This window comes from Epinephelus moara, chromosome 11 (assembly GCF_006386435.1).
Source record: "Epinephelus moara isolate mb chromosome 11, YSFRI_EMoa_1.0, whole genome shotgun sequence".
Classification (NCBI taxonomy): domain Eukaryota; kingdom Metazoa; phylum Chordata; class Actinopteri; order Perciformes; family Serranidae; genus Epinephelus; species Epinephelus moara.
Genome location: NC_065516.1, coordinates 7,383,056 through 7,398,096, shown reverse-complemented (window position 1 = coordinate 7,398,096; position 15,041 = coordinate 7,383,056). Strand labels below are relative to the sequence as shown.

Sequence of the window (15,041 nt, the reverse complement as noted above, 5' to 3'; positions counted from 1 at the left end):
TCTTAGGTTCCAGAGGTTGCGGATTCGAGCCTCAACTGGTGCAGAATCCACATTGTAATGTAATCATCTTCTTGTGCTCCAGCTTATTGCTTAAAATTGCCTGAGCGTGACTGATCACTGTGCAGCATCTTCAAGTCTTTTTTTCTGCTAGAAAATCTGCCTTCTCATGCTTGAAAATAAACCAAACTTTGCACAAAGATCCAGTGTCAATATTTCAGTGTGAAACCATCTGAGGCTTCTCGCTTTGCACATAGCTCAACTAGTTAAACAACAGTTTTTCACTTATGAAGCAAATCAATCATTGTTAAAATAAATTACCAACATCTCCATGCTGTCTAGATGCGATATGTGTATTTTCAGATTTTTGTTTCGATAACTGAATTTTTTACAGTGGTTTGAAATCTGCTTTTCCATGCATGGACGGCTGCTAAACCTGCACGTCTGGCTTAGTCAATTTGTGAAGCTACACATTAATTGTCACTGACTAATTAGCTCAGTGAGATAGACATTGATTCTTAGTCTCAGAGGTTGTGAGTTCAAGCCTCAGCTGATGCAAAAGGCAGATTGTGTTGCTAAATTCCTAAATGTCTTCCTATTCTTCTGCTTGTTGCTCAGAATTGCCTAAAAATGCCCGGACCCGACCCATCGCTGCGCAGCACCTATAATTTCTACTTGACACTCAACTTTTTGAGTGAACCATCCATGTACTCATTGTGCACTGCATGTTGCTGTGCTTCTCAGTGTGACAATTCTGCTCTCAGAGTAGCAAGTGTAAGTACATTACAAGTTCATTATAACCTAGATTAAAAATGTGAACAACTGACACTTGGAATTTTTTTTCATCAGTTTGCAAACAGTGTTTTAATGTTAAAGCACAGCGTATGTAATTGGAAAGAATGTAGGCTAATATAAGTCGATTTTTTTTAGATAGCCACGTGCAGAAAGGGCGCCACTCCCGTGCGTAAAGTCATTTCTCACAATAGTCTCTCTCTCATTGGGACACGAAGTGAGACTATACGGGCGATGCAAAGAGTAACAGGCAGTGTGTCAGTGTTCCTTCCTCCTGCAAAGTGTGAGCAGAGATTCACACGAGGGTGTAAGTTTCAAACTTGTGTATCGTATAGGCTACTTGCCTTACACACACTGTTATCTAATGCACACCAAAGTGTAGCATGTTTGCAACACACCACAAAATCACCACGACACTGCAGCTCTCTTTGGATCTCTTTTACTGAATGAGTCTGTAATGGCACAACATGTGACAGGGACTGCATCAGTTCACATCCTTCTCTCCTCTCAGAATACTGTAAGGATGCATAAAATAACAAAGTAGAACAAATGACAAAAATAAATATGCCCTGTCTCACGTCTAATTCATCACAGAGTAAGCACATTGACCTTGTGTGCATTCACACACACACACACACACACACACACACACACACACACACACACACTCAACATTAGACACGCAAAAATACACTTTACATTCATTTTATACAAATCCCAGAGAAAAACTACATTTCCCATAATGCCATGCGTCGCCAAGCGCAACTTGATGCGAGTAGCGGCACTTCAAAGGAACACAGTTGAAAACAATAACTTGTGCTTTATGCATTACAACTGTCTTACATAGCTCTTCGAAATATCATTACAGTGCTGTGTTTAAAACACTAGGACAACTTTTAGAAGCTAATTTGACTGAGAGAGAACTTCTAATGCGCATGTACCACAGCGCGACAGGGGGTGTTCACTGACCAAAATACTCAACATGTTCTCATGAAAATAAAAGTACATAAAATATTACTCCTTTGTTAATACTGGAAACAGTCTCACAACAAGGTTATGATTCACCTAACATAATCACTGAGTGTTAAATAAAAATTATAAAAGTATGATAAATCTGTATACCCCTCCTCTCACTGTCAGCAATTTGAACGTACCAACTCACTTATTGAACAGGGGCCTAAAGTTAGCTGGAATACCAAAACACACTATTACACTTATTACAAAGCAGTCCAGTTTAGGTGTGAAACTGGGCAAAGTCAAGTCAGGCTCCTGGCGGGCTCTGTCCATGGTGCTGATATAACCTGTTACAACCTCAGGCTGCTACAATGAAGGGAAACGAGACAAGTGTGCAAGAGTTAAATGCTTAGTTTACAAAATAATGATAAATAACCAAATAAACGTGAATATAAGTAATCAGTCATGTCAGTGTCTATGGGTGTGTGGAAATGTCTGTAGAGGGATATTCAGTTGGAAGGTGGTGAGCTTATATCATGGGGCACACCGGGCCCAGGTGGGGCTCATCATGAGGTTAATGATGACCCTCTGCTTCGTCCCACATCCTTTTACAAAAAGTACAGCCAGGGCAACTGTCAAACCCAGTGGAGCAGAGGGGTTGTCACAAACCCCACACTACAGCATATGGTATTCTGTAATACACTAGCTTTTGCATGGGTACAGGTTTCACAGCTGTAATAATATCTGAGCAGTGTATTTTGAACACAGCGCTGCATACATTTTATTATTATTATTTTTACATTTTCTTTTGTGTGAAGATCGTTTTATTCTAGCTGCTAATGTTTTAACAATTTGGAGCTGTTGCCTCAGACATCAGAAGCTCCAGGCAATCTTGGGTCACGGCAGCGGGATGCTGTTAATAATTCTAGTGTGGACTGTCCAAGTGATTAAACACAGGAAAGGGGACTAGAGCAGGATAGCACCTCTGTATGCAACAACTCTGTGATTCACAGGACTCCCTCTGGCAGCTTTAGGTTTAAGCTCACTCCCTTTGCTGGCTTGTGTCCATCTCTGTGTGCCTTTTCCCCAGTGTATGAGAAAGCCTGGGGAAATATACAGACACTTGACCCAGAGTCACCAACAGTCCTTTCCACACCCAGAAAAATTGCAGTTCTTTTTTGTCCATGAAAGAATCAAGAATTGCATCTTTTTTTGTCGGTGACACGAGCGAGACGTGAAAATTTTGTGGTGATGATCGTCGTCAAAACTGAACCTGTTTACCTGCAGGCTCAAGCAACAGTGTCAACTCTCTTCAGCATGACCTGAGCCAGAATTGCATCCTTTTCATCCAGAGCCTGCGCAAGAACTGCAGCTGTTTTTAAGTGTACAAAAATCAAGTTTTATTTGACAGGGTCCCTCCAGCTTTCTTTTTTTCACAGTTTGAACAGTAACTTAGCCTAGCATTTAGGCCTGCCACTGTCTTACACACCCCACCATTTTAGGAGCTGCAAGTCAATTCCCCACAGGGTTTTCTCTGGGAGCTTTGGTTTTCCCAACACTTACATAATTTGATAAAAAAGTATAATAAAAAAAATCAACAAATGTTTTGCATGCAAATTTCTTTTAAATGACTCAGTGAAAAAAGGCATAATCATTCACTTTAAATGATATATTTACTGTTGTACATATTGTTTGCTTTTTAAGGGTTTATTAATGTTGCTTATGTTTTGAATGAGCATTTATCATAAGAAAAAGCATTGTCATGTAACAACAGCACAGCATTTGTGACATTTATTGTGTGCTCACAAAAAGGGAAATTATGCAACAAAAAAAATGCTGAAAATAGTAATTTTTTTGTAGGGGTTCTAATGGAAATTATTAATATAATCAAAAGGTAATTGGTTGTGAGTGCATCTGCAGATGTTGAATTACACTTACAGAAAGACAAGTTTCTGACTATAAATGTATTTGTATTGAACCAGGCTCTCAGGTTGTTTAGCATTACAAACCAAATGATGTTTTTAACTCATCCATTTGGAAAATAAATTATACATCTTAAATTGTATTTGATATAATATTCTCTGTGCCATATAGATAGACCTGACTCTAGTAGAAAACGCAGGCCTTATGAACATACTTAAAGAAACTGAGCCCTGTTACAATGTTCCTTCATTAGCCCATTTCAGCCAGACTGTAATTCCTGCTTTGCACAAAAAAGCCCAAATTATGATGTTAGTATTAATACATTTAAAGATATTCAAAACAAGGAAATTTCTGTGGAATTTCAGAAACAGAATTGTTTCTTTTGTTTTTATTTGTTTAAACTACATTTTATATTTTATAAGGAACTTTTTCTGTTTCTGCTAAGAAGACACCCCAGATGGGTCACTCAGGTACAGCTCCATCATTGTTCAAAGTATATATAAAAAAGATCATGCTTTATAGTATTAGTTTTCATAAATACACGAATAAAAATAACATAAAATGTAAGAATTTGAAAAATCAAGGAAAGTTCTCTGGAATGTCCACTGTTTTGCCTTACCGAAAACATACCGTCCCATGACACCACTGTATGGTATTGAACTAAACCGTGGATTTTGTGAATCTTTACACTCTTAGTTTGTTGACAAGAGTTTCTCCCCACTTGTCCTCTTACATTCATTCTGATCCACTCTACTGTGTTGCTTTCATGATGTTAAAATGTTGTCAGTCTAACTTTACTTCCTGCAGGTGTTTAACATTTAAAGCCTTTCACGGAAGGGATTACAAGTCACAAATGTATTATAATGAGGGGTCACAAATGTCCAACAGATTAATCATCACTATTGGCACCCACCCCACTCCTCTGATACATAAACAACAGTCCCTTGGGAAGTTTCTTTATTCTAAATTATTCATTCTGACATCATTATTAAATAAAATGAGGATTTTATTTTGTCATGGGACAACTGGAGCCCAAACAGAGGACCCTCTGAGGACCTGTGCACCAGAGCTATCACAGTTTTCTATTTTTCTTTAGTTTTTATTCATTTAGTTTGGTTTCAGTCAGTTTTAGTTTATTTTTTATTACAATAGCCTACTGAGTGTATTAGTCAGGGGCAAATTTTAAGAAGTTCAGAACAGGTTTACAATTCAAACACAACACTTGTAAAGACAGTTGACTCACGGTCATGTCCACATCCCAGTCTGCATGAACATGAGCACCAATGCCTCCCCATGCTTGTTGTGCTGACAGATTTAAGATAAGATAAGATAAGATAAGATAAGATACATATTATTGATACCCAGAGGGGAAATTCAAGTATCACAGCAGCACAAGACAAAAGACATTAAATAGAATAAGATAAAAGAGAAAAAAATAAAAAATAACTATCGATAAATAAAAGATAAAAAACAGTAAAAAATAAAATTGCTACATCAAGATAAATAAAGTCACTAAAATGGCAGACAAAATGTTGAATACAATAAAGTGTCAGATTGGCAGATAAAGTGTCATAAAGTTCCATGTTGATCAGATGCAAAATAAGTCAGTCCAGAGCTGGATGTAGCTTAGCCAAACTGCTGTTGTACAGTCTGATGGCGGAGGGCACAAAGGAGCATCTGAATCGTTCAGTCCTGCACCTGGCTGAATGAGCTGCCCATCAGACCAAATGGACTAGGAAGTCAACTAATGTGTCAGTGAGTAGAAGTAAGTTTGTAAGTAAATGTAAGTGTATAATATTGTTTTAGTTAGTTTTCTTTTCTTTCTTTCTTTCGTTTTTCCCCTAAAGTCTAGTTTTTATTTTAAGGCCATTACAGTTAAGGGGTGACACCACAGGTGAAAACATTTTATTTCATGGTCAATATTGAGATTTTTGGCTATTTTGCATCCAGAACATATCTTCTTTCAGACCAGTGGAAAGAAAACGTCCAAAATGCACATTTAGATGTTTACCGTAAAATTTCAATTAGTAGCCCGGGCTGTTATTTGCTTAAATCATAACTCAACAGGCTTATATTTGGAACAGGCGTCTATATGGGACAGGCCCTTAATTCCTTGCTCAGCAAATATGGGAAGTACGATCAAATTATTTATTTACACCAGTATGAATATTACTTGTATAAAAATTAAGATCACATATCAATTATGTGTTATGTTGTGATACTTGTTTCACAGAATCGGAGGATGATGGCATAAGGCATACCGACACAACCCACCTTAAAACAATACTCATAACTTGGATTAAATTTGATGAAAAACACCTTTAAATCTTTTGAACGTTGGACCTTTACAGACTAAAGGAATACAAATAACTTAATTGAGTAATGGACACATTCAGACTTTATAACAGCCTCAGAGGAATGGAGTCATTATTTGTGTTTTGGTAATGCTGGTAAATCTGAATGAATTACTGTCTTCCCCGATGCACATGGTTTCAGTAAAAGGAAATTAACCGAGCTAATGATGTGTAGCATCTCCATATTGACAAAAGTTTAAACATTTGTATTTGTATGTGTGGTCTAAGCAGCTAACTAGTTTAGCTCCAGTGGGTAGTCAACAATCTGGTTTTGTACATCCAAAGAATTTCTATAAAAATGAACTGTTGGCAACTATGGCAACTAGACTATGTGTCTAATTGAGAATGGCCTTTACTTGTGTCTCCACACCAGGCTAGTAAAAGGGATTAGGCATTGAACTGTTACTAGGCTTTTAACTGAGGATTTACAGTATTTTAGATCATATTTCTGTTCTGGAAATGTAACAGAGGAGTTTGTTTGATAGCCTGATTTATAGAACATTTTTTTCATAAAAATATGGATTTGTTTTTTTCCTGACTGTTGACAGTATTTTCTGATTTATGGAGTGATAAAATAAATCCCCTCTGATAAAACCTGTGACTGTAATAGGACAACAAAGTGAAACAAGAATTTTGAACCTGGCTTTAGCCAATGTTCAGATTTTTGTTCTGGAGGTTTATGCATATCTGTGCATATTTAATTAGATAATGCCTCATTTTAACATTTTTAACATAAAATTTCAGCAAGGTTAAGCAAGGTGTTTTAGTTTTTAATTTAAGTTTTAGTGTGCTTTAATAACCGTGTTTTGGGCCAGAGTTTGGAAACTAAACTTCAAAGGTGACCCAACGAGATATACATACATATAGTTTGGTCTGATTTCAGCCACACGTTGTCGCTGTTGATGTTTCTTATTAAAATACACTCAGGAAGCTCCCTCAGGTTCTTCATGTCGGCGGGAGCGCGCATCAGTCCGGGGTGTCCTGAGGGACAACGTGTGACGGGGACGCGCGTTGGTTTGTAAGTGAACAGAGAGTGAACCAGACCACCGCCTCACTGTAACTTAGCACACCGGACTCACCACAACACACTGGGCTGTCCCGGCCTGTATTAATACTAACGGGAAGCAGCTCGTGTCAGTTTGGACTGTTTCACGTGTGAATTCAGTGTTTTTACCTCGAGATGGTTATTTTTTCGCGTTTTTTGAAAACATATGATCTTTTTTGTGGTGTGATTCGTGCGTAAATCTGCCAAACCAACGTGCCAAAACACTGATTTACAGGCAACACTTTGCGCATTAAACTTGTCAGACTGCAGTTTGGTGTCATTTCACTGCAGCGCACGTGTTTCCTGCCGAGGATGTCCGTCAGGTGAGCTGTTGTTCAGGTGGATGAGATGTGACCATGGATTTTACGCACCGACTCGCTCTGCTCCTGCTCGGCTTCACCTTCATCCACACGGTCAGTAAATGACTTGTTACTGAATAATTAAGATTAATGGGATTATTTGCGTTATAACTCCATAAGTATTTTAAAACAGTCACTTTATGGCATTTAAACTCATTTCTGTTACATTTCACAGCATGCGAGTTTCATGTGGCACAAAATATTTAGTTTTTAGGTGACTTAATAGCAATATTCGGCCCTGATATTACCCCAATAAAAGTTAACACTGAGTTTATACCGAGCTTATCCTACCTGAGTTATTTTTGTTTCCTCTGTATTCCTACCGTGACTGTTGGTTTTGTGCATTTAAAGATATTTTCCTTTAGGATTTCTGCAGCTTTTAGTCACCACAGTTGAATAATTATCATGTTTTGTAAACGTCCACTCTGTTTCTTTCAGTGTCATAAACTCATTAACACCAATTGGACTGTACTGTAAATCAGTTAAATCAGCCTGCAGGCGCTTTTAAACTCCAATGATAAATTTTACAGTCTGCAGTTTGACTGTTTTTAAGTCTTTCCTTGTGTGAAAACATTAATTATAGATTCACTTCCTGGCTGCTGGTTTAATTTTTAATATTCAGGTCTGATTTTCACAGTAGGCTGGGCTCTATGTTTAGACTCTGCAGCCGCCTGGACCTTTACTTCATTTATAATACAAGTTATGGTCTTTTAGAGAAGCTAAAAATTCAGCACTGGAACTTTTTTAGTGGGTTTTGGTGTAACAACAGAGAACTCAAGTGGATGATTAACTCAAGTTAGACTCTTGTAGATGTTGTAGAGGTGACGTCAGTGGAGAAAAAGTGACTCATTTAAAATGTTACTCCTGACCTAACTTGAGCAAACAGATACAGCTGTCCGTAAGAAGAAACACAACTGATATTTTAACTTCTAGGCCTAAGTTTCCAATGTAAATGGACATTAAAAGCATCACAAAACTTTTAAAACGTCATTATTTGCAGCTTTCAGTCTTGTGTTTTTATTTTAGTTGATAAGATTGACCCTTTTCCTTTCATCTTAAAAAGCTTTAAGGGTGGGATTTTTGCATATATTACCCCCAAATTTCAGTCTGGTGTGTTTGGCATACCAAACAGATACATCTCTCCATTAGAACAGAATCTCCATTAGAAAAAAAAAAAGTTTAATAAGGCTGAACAAAATTTTTGATAAAACCTGAATTATGAATGTTAATTATTTTTAGAGGAGAATTTGTAATATTTTCAGTGACCTTCTGAACTTTTCTGCAGCACACACATTACTGTTTTGTACAGGTGACATAAGTTACCTTCTGTATCATCCTGCAGCTGTATTAACAAAAACTAAAAATCCATGAGGCTTTAAATTTTACATGAAGCATAAAAATATCTAATTTTAATGCCTTTCCCATGTGAATACTTCTGCTATTTTTTGTCTGCTGGACAAGAAATTTCACAATGTCAGACTTTTGCAATCGCAAAGGAAATGTGTGTGTGTGTGTGTGTGTGTGTGTGTGTGTGTGTGTACTTATGATAAATTTTGATGACTTCTGCTTCCTGTATTGATCTTACTCTGGAGAGCAGAGTCCTGCTACTGTGTGAGGCTGCAGGGACAGGACATTCAGTAGTAGTAAACAAGCTCATTTTGATACTTGCAAACGCATAACACACGCAACAGAAAAAAGTGGGTTAATCAGCCTGTGAGGATTAAAGCTGAGCTGTGATACAGTGATTTTCTGTTTGACTGTCAATGACTCTGCAACTGTTGAACTTCAGCGTGAAAATCCTGCAGAGTGATGTCAGTAAAGTCCTCTAGTGTTGAGCAACCCGACTGATCTGTTACGTTTGACATTAAAAGAGGAGAGGGACTAGAAAACCTTATGTTAGCGAGTCGCTCAGCCCACTGCCACATTAGCAGACAAGTCGATGTGTGGTTTGGAGCTTTGTTTGTGCTGATTTGCATTTTTTTTAACATCAGTTGTTTTTTATGTGAGGTGCTTAAATGTCCTCTTCATGTTGCAGTGAGCACTGGTTATGTGATGCAGGTAATAATGGTGTAATGGTAATTAGGAGAAAACTGGGCTGCATTTGTTCGAAAAGAAAAAGGTTATTTAGGAGCGGAAAATGTTAGGAACATCCATCCCTCCATCCATCCATCATCTTGCGCTTATCGGGGGCCAAGTCGTGGGGGCAGCAGGCTGAGCAAAGTGATCCAGATGTTCCTCTCCCCAGCAACACTTTCCAGCCCCTCCTGGTGGACCCCGAGGCATTCTCAGGACTGATGAGATGTAAAATCCCTCCAGTATGTTCTGGGTCTGCCCCAGGGCCTCATACCAGATGGATGTAACCGGAAAACTTCTAACGGGAGGCGCCTAGGGGGCATCCAGATCTGATGCCCCAACCATGTGAACTGGCCCCTTTCGATGTGAAGGAGCAGCGGCTCCACTTCGAGTTCCCTCCAGATGTCTGAGCTCCTTACCCTATCTCTCAGCTGGAACCAACCCACCCCACAGAGGAAACTAATTTCAGCCACTTGTTTCCACAATCTCATTCTTTCGGTCACAACCAAAGCTCATGACCATAGGTGAGGGTTGGGACGACAATGGACTAGTAAATTGAAAGCTTTTCCTTCCGGTCTGGTGCAGAGCCCACATCACTTCAGATGCCACGCCAAACCACATGTCCATCTCACGCTCCATTTTACCCTCACTCATGAACAAGACCTGAAATCTCCTTTGCTCCTTGGGAATGTAACTCTCTACCATCCTAGAGGGGACAATCCACTGTTTTCAGACAGAGAACCATAGCCTCAGACTTGGAGGTACTGACTCTTATCATTCTTGATCACTTTGCACTCGGCTGCAAACCGCCTCAGTGCATGCTGGAGGTCATGTTGTGATGAAGCCAACAGAACCACATCATCTGCAGATAGCAGAGACGCAATTCTGAGGTCCCCAAACCGGACACTCCCCTATAAAAAATAAATCTGCTTAGAAATCATGAGGGGAAATGATCTTTCAAACTTCAGAACCTGGTGAGAATCATCACTTTTTTAAGTTTTCTTCAGTGTCAGTGTAATCCAGTCATAGTTGTCTCTACATCCATGGGTACACTGCAAACAGGAACTGCTAATAGATCATTTGGCATACTTTCAATGGTGCTAATTTTCAAAAATGTAAACAAATACAGGCTTAAAAGGAAACATCGCTGAAGTTGTGGCCCACAGCAAACCATCTGACTCCATGGCAACATTATAATATTTTACCTGTTTACCTCCTCTAAAGCATTTTGTGACCAGCCAGTGTCTCATTAGACTGGTATCAATTAATCCCGCTAGAGATTGATTCCACTTTTTATTTTGGACATTGACGTGTGGACACTGAAAAAAACTGCTGTGCTTTTATTGTTGCAGCGAACAAATCAAGTCTAATCAGTGGTTTCTGAATGTAGTCGAGGTCAGATGAGGTTCAGGATTACAAACTGAAAAAAACATTCTTTTGTTTAGTTGGATCCTTAACATTTTATCTGTAATGGATCTGTGTGTATTTGTGTGTATTAAGATCATTAGAAGACAGAGATTATGTTGTTCGTTGGATTAAATAAGGTCAGATGGCTCAGCCCCTGCCCTTTGCTGCTCTCTATTTATAGTTTTTTGTTTTGAGAAGCAGCAAATGGAAACTGGAAAGACATGTACCCAAATCAGAAATGTCTATTGTAAAAACAATGATGATCATGGCGCCCCCCTGAGGCAAACATGGACATTACATCAGTATTTATATTTGTTGTCAGAGGTTAATTTTCTGTTTGTGCTGCTGTTTTATACAACAAAGAGACACAAAATAACTAGAGAGAGGGGCAAAGCAACCATGAAGTGACCAAACTTGACACAGAATTACCTCAAAGAGGCACAAAACGACTACAAAAAGACAAACTAAATGGAAAAGGGGGCAAAACAACCACAATGAAACACAAAGCAATCACAAAAGACATGAAATTACCTTAAAGCCACAGTGTGTAGGAATTTCTCCCATCTAACGCTGAAATCATATATTGCATTCAAACGGATAGTGCACTCTAGCGTCTCACTGGTTCAACCACGTATTGCAACAACAGTAGCCGTTGTGTACCAAAAAGCTATGATAACATTGATGAAACCATGTCGTCCGATACTTCATGGAGTATTCATTCAGGCTCCTACACAGACACACGCGACAGGAGTTGACAAACCCCCTCCTCACCATGCTGGCTGTGTTTACAATGTAGGACCGTTGGGGCGGGTGTAAATCGAAACAAACCAATGACGTCCTGTCTTTTGACAATTGACAAGTGGCCCAACCTCACACACCTCATCCCTCTCCTCGCATCACTGCGCCGCTGACAGCTGGCGCTGGCGCTGGCCTGTGATTGTATTACCTTTCTCCTTCAGCAGCTCTCTCCACCTGGGAAAGGCAACCCCAATGTTGACCCTTGTTTTTTGAATTCGCCGGTCATGTTGCCTTTTTGATTCCCTTTTGCGCTTTCTTGGTGCTGAGGATTCTGTCTCCCGTGATGCTGCATATGCATGATCCTGCATTATGCTCAACAAGTGGGCCTTTGTTATGCTGTAGTAGTGCCGGGGTAGTAGCGAAGCACCTTTTGCTCCTCTCCTTCGGCTCCTCAGTCACGCAGCGCTGGCCTGGCTCTCAACGAAAACGCCAAAGGCGGGGCTGTATGTCCCTCGCTGGCGGACAAAATCAAAACAAATCCGAAATTCTCCTTTTATGAGAATAAGTCAGATTATTGGTGGAGGTAATGATACACCACTGATGACATATTTATGAATGCAGACATCAATTTTTGCCAATAAACAACTGAAAATGCTACACACCGTCCCTTTAAAGAGGCACGAAAAAAGTTTAAAATAAGAGGCGAAACCACCACAAAGTCTGTTTCTTGCTCCAACACAGTTAATTTTCTCTTGATTTGTCTGTCTGAAAAATGCCAAATGCCCAAAACTGGGTCCAGTATTAACGTCAGTGACAATTTGCTGAAAGAATTGGTCATAATTTGTGCTCACGTTGACTTTTCCCATCAGAGGCAATAGACCAACCCCCTCTCATCCTGTCTCGTCAAATACTGCTGCATTGTCATTTGAACAAAAGCCAAAAAAAAAAAAAAAAAAGCTCAGGGAACCCTACTGTGTTGGATTTTGACATTTATGGTTGGCGTCTCAATTTAAGCTTGTTTTATGCATTGCGTTTTTTTGAAAAAACTTTTCTGTTTTCACAGGAAATGTACTGTTTCTGCTCGTTATGTGCATACAGAGTTTTTCATTATAAATTTGCTAGATAGGTAGAACATCTGGTTTTTATGTTTTTGTACTTAAGTTAAGGCAACAAAAGTCCCTGGTTAGGTTTAGGGGGAAAAAAAGTAAGCATGGTACTTACTAATGTTATGTCACGTCAGCTGACATCCTTCATGTGACATGTTACTACTGAATTATGTACACATACCACCACACTATGTTTTTACTAAAATAAAATCTCCTAAAGGGGTGGGGCAGTGGTGATGACACAGATACAGGAAATGACTCTAAAGTGAGCCGTCTAGTTTGCAAGCGGACTGGTATTTAGAGACGTTCTAACATATTGTTGGAATTACCTGTTTGTTTGTTTGTTTGTTTGTTTGTTTACCTGAGGTGTTTGTGTTCTGTTTGTATTGTTTTTCTTTATTGGTGGAAACAAGAAGTCACTGTAAATGAGGTGACTTTTGATTGGTCGACAAGATAAGATGATGGATTGATTGGTTGATTGGCTGCAAATGATGGATGGCTGGATGGATGTGTGTGTGTGTGTGTGTGTGTGTGTGTGTGTGTGTGTGTGTGTGTGTGTGTGTGTGTGTGTGTGGTATAAACACACTGACAGGTCTGAAATACAGCTGAGAGCGGCAGCATATCTCAGTGTAAACAGACCTCACACACAGTCAGTATATCAATGAAGTCGAGTCGACACATGGACTCATTTTGTTTGAGTGTGTGTAGAGTGTTCATGCTGCCCTCTTGTTTACACTCAAGTTAAATGTGTCTCCATGGTAACTGTCAGCTGTACCAGGACACACACACACACACACACACACACACACACACACAGGCGTCTGTTTTAATGGTGGTAAAAGTCGTTGTTAATTAGCGGCACAAAAGTTTGTAGTATTAATCAATTTAATTTAATTAATCAATTCATTTGTCTTAGATATGTAGATATATGTCATGTTTTGGCTGAGATGTTAAAGTACTGTGTCTTTTTTTTTTACATGTTACTCTTTGTATTTGGTTTGACATAATAATAACAGTCACACAGTGTTTTCTTTATTTACGTAGTTTTACAGAACTGTTTTTTCTGTTTTTTACAACGTAGCAGTAAAACACGTAGAGCGTGGGGTGTTTTTTTATTTAGGATAAATGACTAAAAAGACAAATATAGAAGATTTGAATAAACAAATTTAAATGAAAGAAGGGCATTTAGGGGAAATATGTTTTTTTTTTATGTATAAACATGTTTTTATATTTTGCCTGACAACAAAAAATTGGAAGAAAATTTAATGTTGCAAAACAGCAGAACTTTAGAGTTTTAATTGTTATTTTTTCTATCTTAATTAAATTAATTAATTAATTAATTTAAATTTAGTTTACATTTTTCCGTAATTTGGTTCAACTTAATAAGTGAGAATTAGGAACTTTTACAGAGTAAGCCCTTTTTTTTTGTAGTAATAAAACACAAACATAGAACATGGGGTGTTTTCCGTTTAAGATTAACAAATAAAAATGAAAATATTAAAGGGCTGAATAAACAAATTAAAACAAAAGAAGGGCATGTCAGGGAAATTTGCATTTTCCACTTCTTCCCAATTTTCTCAAGTTTATCTTCCAGAAGCCTCATTGAGAAGGTAATTCTTTCCATTATAAAGATTTCATAAACGATATCAGACCAGTTTTCAACAGATGGGGAGTCTCTCACCATTTCTTTGTAAATGTTTTACGAGCAGCTACGACATCTATTAAGAATGTTTTTTTTTTAACTGTAAAAACTTGAAGCACAGGCTTGATGGCTACATGGTACACATTCATTTATGGGACAAACTTAAGTAAAGCAGTGGTACAAAATACTACAATGAGGGAATAAAACAAGCACATCGAGTGCACAGGGATATGAATTTCTGATTGTATTCTGAAGGTACGACTTATCTTAAATTTCCTCCCTAACGCTTCCTGGAGAAGAGTTGCAGAAACATGAACTTTTGTCCAGCAAACTGAAGCACGTTCATCAAACACCAGCGTTCAGGGCCGAGACACGGAGAGCCAGAGCCTGAACTTTTGACTGACGCAGCAGGTTTGTTCACATAGGAGATAATATTCATAATATTTATTTCCTCTCATCCCGACAGGTTAATGGAAAGTTTCCTCGCTGCCAATTCCACTGGGAGATTCAGAGAGCCTGGAGAGAGTGCCAGACACAACTGCAGCAACAGACGCCTGTGAGCACAGGTATAAACACATGCGTGTGTGTGTGTGTGTGTGTGTGTGTGTGTGTGTGTGTGTGTGTGTGTGTGTGTGTGTGTGTGTGTGTGTG

General features: G+C 38.7%; 1 protein-coding gene across 2 annotated transcripts in view; it reads left to right on the top strand.

Annotated features, from left to right (window-relative positions):
- The window catches only part of LOC126397974 (vasoactive intestinal polypeptide receptor 2-like), a 72,918-nt gene that overhangs the window by 6,404 nt on the left and 51,473 nt on the right, over positions 1-15,041 (top strand). The window contains exons 1-2 of one of the 2 annotated variants that reach the window (XM_050057111.1): positions 7,080-7,478; positions 14,857-14,956. In XM_050057111.1, coding sequence (XP_049913068.1) covers positions 7,422-7,478; positions 14,857-14,956 — 157 coding nt within the window. In that variant the 5' untranslated portion in view covers positions 7,080-7,421. Of the gene's footprint in view, positions 1-7,079; positions 7,479-14,856; positions 14,957-15,041 lie in introns of those variants that run through there. The other variant, XM_050057112.1, reaches the window with a different exon arrangement.